The sequence below is a fragment of the Triticum urartu genome, chromosome 4A, assembly GCF_056163025.1.
Source record: "Triticum urartu cultivar PI428250 chromosome 4A, HENAU_Tu73, whole genome shotgun sequence".
Taxonomy (NCBI): Eukaryota; Viridiplantae; Streptophyta; class Magnoliopsida; order Poales; family Poaceae; genus Triticum; species Triticum urartu.
The window spans coordinates 594480794-594487413 of record NC_141876.1 but is presented as its reverse complement, the minus strand read 5'-3'; the positions used below and the strand labels follow the sequence as shown (position 1 = coordinate 594487413).

Below are 6620 nucleotides of genomic sequence, written 5' to 3'. Positions count from 1 at the left end.
AAAAAAAAAAAGGAGCTGGAGCTGGGCTCAAAGCTTCACAAACGAGTAACAAGTGAAGTCTACAAGTCAGCGCAGGGGTGGAGATATAACATGCCTAGGTTACATGAAGCTTGAGGAGTCAGGCTGGGCATGGATGCATCTTCACTTCGAATGCAGCCGCTGATTAGTTCAGGCTTGCCTCTGCTATGGATTTTAGCTTTTTTTTTTGCGGGTGCTTTTGATGTTCTCTGCTAAACTTGTAATCGACAGGACCTTTCCCGTTTATCTTGGCTTGGACGTGGTGGTGACATTTCCCTATGTTGGGGTGCGCCAAGCTGGGAAGTAGTTATGCCTGTTTCGGTTCATGTTGCATCTAGTAGTAGTCTGGTAGCTGTTGTTGGTTCTCTTTTAAGACTCGTGCTTGTAGCTCGCTTTTGGTTTCCCAAATGGAATTCGAAGGGGAAACCCCTCTTTGATAAGAAATGACAAATGCAAGCACCAAACAATCGAACTATGGTTTTCAGCCTACATTATTTCAGCCAGACTCCTATGAGCCACAGATGCAAATATGAAAGATATATAAGTTCAGGTAACCAACGCATCCTTAGGGCTCCTTTGATTCAAAGGAATTCAATAGGATTTTCGAAGGATTGAAATTCTTTGGAATTTTCTCTATGTTTGTCCTTTGATTCATAGGATTAAATCTCATAGGAATTTTTCCTTTGAAATTTTTTGTACTACATTTTATAGTAAATCTAACATCCACTCCAACCTTTTTTTACAATTCGTTTACTTTTCATGTGAAATCAAACACTCCTTACTAATTCTATAGGATTCAAGTAGGCATGACACTCCAATCCTTACTTTTCCTATTTTTACACTTTCAAAATCGTGCGAATCAAAGAGGCCCTTAACCATGCTCTAAAGACGGTGAGACAGACGGGCTCAAGCTAAGGCTTCAGCCGGCCCCGCTCTAGGTAGAGAGAAAGGCGAAAGCGAGACGTAGCGATACGTTGTCCTCGGCAAAGGGGAGGCGAATATGACGAGCAAAGCCGCTACCACTTTCCCATAAAGCCATGCTAGTTGATACACTTACACGAGAAAGGAATAAAACAGGATCAGATCGAGACACCGATATGATCATCACACAGCAAGCTCCTCGATCCTTCACATTCAGTGCAGGTTAGCATCCTATCCAAGTACAATATTACCCAACTTTCTTGTATGCGGCACAAAGCAATGGCAAATGCAAAGGTTCCATGCTTCTTTTTCAAGGCATGCATGCATCCCCATTAATCCCAAAATCAAGCGCTAATGAACTTGTTTAGCCCATACAGAAAATGAAGTGCGTGTAACTTGGAATGAACTTGCTTAGCTCGATCAAGATCTCTAGCTTGATTAGCTTGCTAGCTAGCTAGCCCATTTCTCCAAGCAGCAACCGTACTACTTCAATGCGAACACACCACCGCTTAGGCCCAGCTGCAAGCATGCATGCAGCAGCAAATCTGTGAGCTGTGTGGCTCACCACAATAACTAAAGCTAGCCAGCTACTCGGTGCTGCAATATGCTATGCCTGCCCTACGAGTGGAATGGCTAGTCTGGCTTAATTTTAGCATGTCACCGCGATGCACCGCACGTAGAGCTAAACTAGGTGGTTCCACCGAAAGGAACGGCTCGCTACACGTCGACGTCCGCCTCCAGGCCGTTGCCCGCCACGAGGCGCCTCATCTCCTCCTGCTCCTCCCCCTCGGTGGCCGTCGCCGTCGTGTCCGCGCCGGTGCCGGTCAGCTTCCGCGCGCGCATGGCCTCGACGCGCCAGTCGGTGCGCCACACGACGGCGACCAGCACCAGAGCCACGCAGGCGGCCTGCGCGGACAGCAGCCCGTACCACAGCCCGCGGAACCCGGACAGCGGCCCGTGCCCGAACGCCAGCAGCACCGCCACGGGCGTGCCGACGAGGTAGAAGGAGAGCAGGTTGATGCGGGCGCCCACGGCGGGCCTGGCCGTGCCGCGCAGCACGCCGCACCCCGTGGTCTGCGGGCAGTTGCCCAGCTCGCACAGCCCCAGCAGCGGCATCGCCGCCGACGCCAGCAGCACCACCGACGGCTCCCGGGTGAAGAGCGACACCCACTGCGCGCTGAAGGCCGCCGTCCACGCCACGTGCGCGAGGCCCACGCCCGCTGCGCACCACAGCGCCACCGTCGCCGCCATCCGCGCACGCCGCGGCTTCCCGGCGCCGAGCTCGTTGCCCACCTGCATGCATCCACCCACCCACCATGCAAGTCAGAAAAACCACCATGCATGCCCTGCTCAAGCTCAACAAGCTCGATCGATTAACACAAACACAGAAATGGTGTGCACTGCAGAAACAAACAGTGCCCACAGTGGAGTGAGGAGCTGGTCTTGTCTTTTCCGGCAACTGAGCAGTGGGAGCACTGCTGCCGCATGTGGCCCGGCGGCTAGCTACTGCAGCGGCCATTGATTGGTCAACTCAGCTGCTATGTGTGCACAGTGGTGCAATTGTGTGCGTTCTGCCACGAAGAGACCAGACGAGGCCATGCCATGGACCAGTGGAAGAAGAAGAAAGCAAGCAAAGCTTTTACTACCACTACGAACCTTGTCGTTTCTGTGTCTCGTCGCTGTAACTAGTAAAACTAAACTTTTCACCCGCACTATTTTACCTGGGGTAAAAACAGCAGCTGTCTAGTCTAGCTACCTGGGAATCTACCTAAGAAAGGAACGTGGGAGTGTGTCTTTTGGGACTCGGAATATATGTCAGTTTTTCCTTTTTCTTAGGGGAATATATGGCAGTTAATTCTGTCCAAATATTCCGTCTACCCGATCAGGTGCGTTTTTTAGGTAATTTTTTCAATGTTATGCTCTAAATACTAGAGTATGCAGTATGTACCCAAATTGAAGTATGTAGACAAACTAAACATTTTTTTTCAACTGAAAAGAGAGGAAAATATGTAGGCAGCACGCCCAAGCTCAACTACGTACTATACGTCTAGCAGCTATATAGTTGCAAGATATTTTGTGGTTCAACGGAAGCATGGCAACATTTATTTTGCCGTTTTGGAAGTAGGTCTAGGGCAAATGTGTGGAGCTAGCCTAGCTAAGCAAGTGTGTGCGGTGCATCCAACTTTTGTTCTGACTGATATTGAATGAAACTATGTTTTGACAAGAGTAGCTCAAAGCAGCTAGACAGACTTGGGTGTCTCCCAAAAACAAGCTCACATCTTCGAAGTGTTAAAGAACCCAATATACAGGATGTTTTGACAGAGTTTAGCTCAAGAAAATCGGATTTTCTTTTTAAAAAGCATGCATGCAGGGCAAAGAAATCTTCATTTCCGAAAACAGATGGTACAAAGTGACCCCAAAATATGGCGTAAAAAATGGAGGAAAAAATTAAGCTTGGTCTCGTAAATCATGCATGGGACCAAAAACGGAAGTGAATATCGGTCGCGTATCATGCAAAACAGAAGGTGCAAAAAAAAAGGAAAGAGAGCACCAGAAAATGTGTGAGCAAGAGGGATGTGCCGGCACAACCTACGTATGATACGTCGGATGATGATGCATGCTCACAACAAACTCATCATCACCAGCAATATAACAACCTCTCGCCCACATCACTAACGGATCGGTCGATCGATGCGATGCGATGTGATTGAAACCCCAAAAGGAATTTTGCAGTTGGGTGATCGACACGAATCAAAATAATAATAATTCTTTGTGGAAAGTTGATGACAATGGCGGGCAAGTGTTCATTTCACGAATCAAAGATTTTTTTTCCTTTTGGAAAGTTGACACCAATGGCGGGCTAGTGTCCTTTCCTAATCTTATTCTTACCCGGGTGGAGACGCAGGCGGCGAGCGCCATGGGCACGGTGTACATCAGGCTGGTTGTCTGGATGAGGACTCCCGCGGCGCCGACGGCGGCGGTGGGGTTGGCAAGATAGCCGGCGAGCACGGTGACGACCTCGTACCACCACCACTCGAGGCAGACGCCGATGCAGCTGGGCACGGCGAGGCGGACGAGGCCGCCGAGCCCGCTGGCTACGGCGGCGGGCCGCGCGAAGCCCCTCCACGTGTCGTCGCACGCACCCGCCCAGCGGACGTAGGCGAGCAGGAAGAGCACCATGTTTGTGTTTGTGAGCGCCTGCGCTGCCGCGACGCCGCGCACGCCGAAGCCCATGCGGAAGACGAGGAGAAAGTTGAGCGGGATGTGCAGCGCGACGGCGGCGGCGGAGCAGGCGGCCATGGGCTTGGTGATGCCCTGGGACCTAAGGTAGACGCGGAGCGGCTGGAGCACGGCCAGCGCGGCGAGGTCCGGGAGCGCCCACGCGGCGTATGCGGCGGCGGAGGCGGAGATGGCCGGGTCCTGGCCGAGCGCGACCAGGATGGGGCCGACGTTGAGCCAGAGCAGCGCGATGGGGACGGCGGCGATGGCGAGCAGCAGCACGGCGCGGTGGAGGGAGAGCGTGAGCAGGTCGTAGTTGCGGGAGCCGTAGGCCTGCGCGCAGAGCGGCTCCAACCCGGACGCGAGGCCGAAGAGCACACTGTGGCCAGTGATGTTGGTGAGCCCGATCGCGAGCGCGCCGCCGGCGAGGTCAAGCGGGCCGAGGCGGCCCAGGCAGAGCACGGACACCATGGCGCGCAGGTACACCACGCAGTTGAGCGCTGTGATTGGCGCCGCCATGCGCCACAGCTCCCGCAGCTCCTCCGCCGCCGAAGGGTTGTCGTCGCCGCCGTCCACGTCGCTGCCTTGGCCGCCCTTGCTTCCGTTCTCCTGCTGCTTCTTCGCCTGGAGCGGGATGGCCATGTCGGCGCCTCTTTCTTGGCTGGCTAGCCGGTGTTTGCTGTCGTTGCCGAGGCAGAGGCGGCGCGCGCCCGAGAAGAGGAGGAGGCAGGGAAGGACTAGTGCGCGCTGATGGGAGGCGAGGGAGCGACGAATGGTGTTTCGTTTCCGGCAGGGCTCGCTTCCCTCCCCTGTATCTGTATGTATACGAACGACTCTTGGGATTTGGCTGTAAATGTGACCGCGCAGACGTGCGGTGTACTCAGTAGGAACGAACGCGTTACCGGTCTGCCATGAAAGACGCTGCAGTTTCCAGAGTCCTCGTTATTGTATCTCTACGTATACCACTGCCGCCGCAAACGCAGATATGAACCTGTGGGCAGTGTGGCGTTACTGGTGCACTGAGCGCGCGAAACACATTGGTTCCTTTTGCAATTCAATGAGACCTGTATAAGTCTGCGTTGTCCGGACATCCAAATTCCGGTATTTTAGAAACAAACGTGTGGGAGTTTTATCAGAGTCGGACATGCAATTGACCAATCACATGCATAGTTCCTCTCTTCTCTCTCTCCTTCCATTAGCATATGCATGGTTCCCCTCTTCTCTCTCCTTCCAGCACACAAATATTCCACCACATGCATGGTCGACGTACCTTTTCTTCTCCCAGCTGGATAATTTGCAATTAGCGTTGGATCGCGCTCTCCCGTATCATGTCGGCGGACCACGTCCCTACACAAAAACAGACATATATCGAAGGAATTTGCTGTCGGCATTGGAAATCAAGTCAAATCTCACTAAATCAAATCTTAAGAAAATCTCAACTAAATCCAAACTTTTCATGCCTTTCATTACTTCTACCCAAATCAAGTCAAATCTTACCAAAAACATTAACTATAATCAAAGTTGTTCGGCTCATTTGACGTGTGCGCGTGTTTTTAGTTTCCTTTTTTATTCTATGTTTTCTTTTTTGGTTTCTTTTTTCTGTTTTATCTCTACTCCTAAAGAAGGAGTTGCACTAGTAGAAAAGAAGGCTTTGGTTCAGGCCGGGTCAGCCCATTAGTCCCGGTTCAGTCCAGAACCGGGACCCATGGGGGCATTGGTCCCGGTTCGTGAGGCCAGGGGCCTGCCGGGCCTCGTGGGGGCATTGGTCCCGGTTCGTCTGGCCCCTTTGGTCCCGCTTGGTGGGACGAACCGGGACCAATGGGCCTCGCTCCTGGCCCACCACCATTGGTCCCGGTTGGTGGCTTGAACCGGGACAACAGGTTTCCCTTTAGTCCCAGTTCATGCTATGAACCGGGACCAATGAGGTGCCTATATATACCCCTCGCCCGCGAGCAGAGCACTCTAGTGCTCTGTTTTTCTCTGGCCGGCGAGGGAGGGCTTTGTGGTGCTCTAGCTCACCTCCTATGCACATGAGATGTTCGATGAAATGCCCGAGCCACACTAGTTAAACTTTCTCTCGAAGCTCAACCTCAAAGCTTCATTTTCCTCGAGATTTGTCTAGGTTTAGCGGCCCGTCACGTCTCATTCCCGTCTTCACCGCCGTCGATCGCCCGCGCCAATCTCGTCGCCGGCACCACCATGGTGAGCCTCTTGTTCTTATCTTCTTTCAAAATTCTTACTTTAGATAGATACTTGTCTAATTTTCTTACTTTTATTATTGCTTGTTATTATATAATGCGATGGTTTTGGTATCCACCCCCGTCGGCCCTCGTCCTGGCTATGATTCAGATGTGGTATATATTATCTTTTTATAACTATTTGGTTCATTTATTGTTTATGACAATTATGCCGACCAACGTGACATAGATTTTATTTATGTAGGAGGTAGTTGAACCGGAAAT

The 6620-nt window shown here is 51.9% G+C and overlaps 1 protein-coding gene across 1 annotated transcript; it reads right to left on the bottom strand.

Moving 5' to 3' along the window:
- Window positions 1-1226: 1226 nt before the first annotated feature.
- On the bottom strand, window positions 1227-5101 carry LOC125553084 (protein DETOXIFICATION 54). Its single transcript, XM_048716839.2, has 2 exons — window positions 3829-5101; window positions 1227-2232 (listed from the first exon to the last, which is right to left on the bottom strand). Exons 1-2 carry the CDS (start codon window positions 4798-4800, stop codon window positions 1657-1659), a joined length of 1548 nt encoding a protein of 515 aa, XP_048572796.1. The 5' UTR covers window positions 4801-5101; the 3' UTR covers window positions 1227-1656.
- Window positions 5102-6620: the final 1519 nt, after the last annotated feature.

Coding starts and splice junctions, on each gene's coding strand:
- LOC125553084 (XM_048716839.2), bottom strand. CDS start 4,800: ATGGCCATCCCGCTCCAGGCGAAGAAGCAGCAGGAGAACGGAAGCAAG. Junction 2,233..3,828: donor CCGCCTGCGTCTCCACCCGG/GTAAGAATAAGA, acceptor GGATGCATGCAG/GTGGGCAACGAGCTCGGCGC.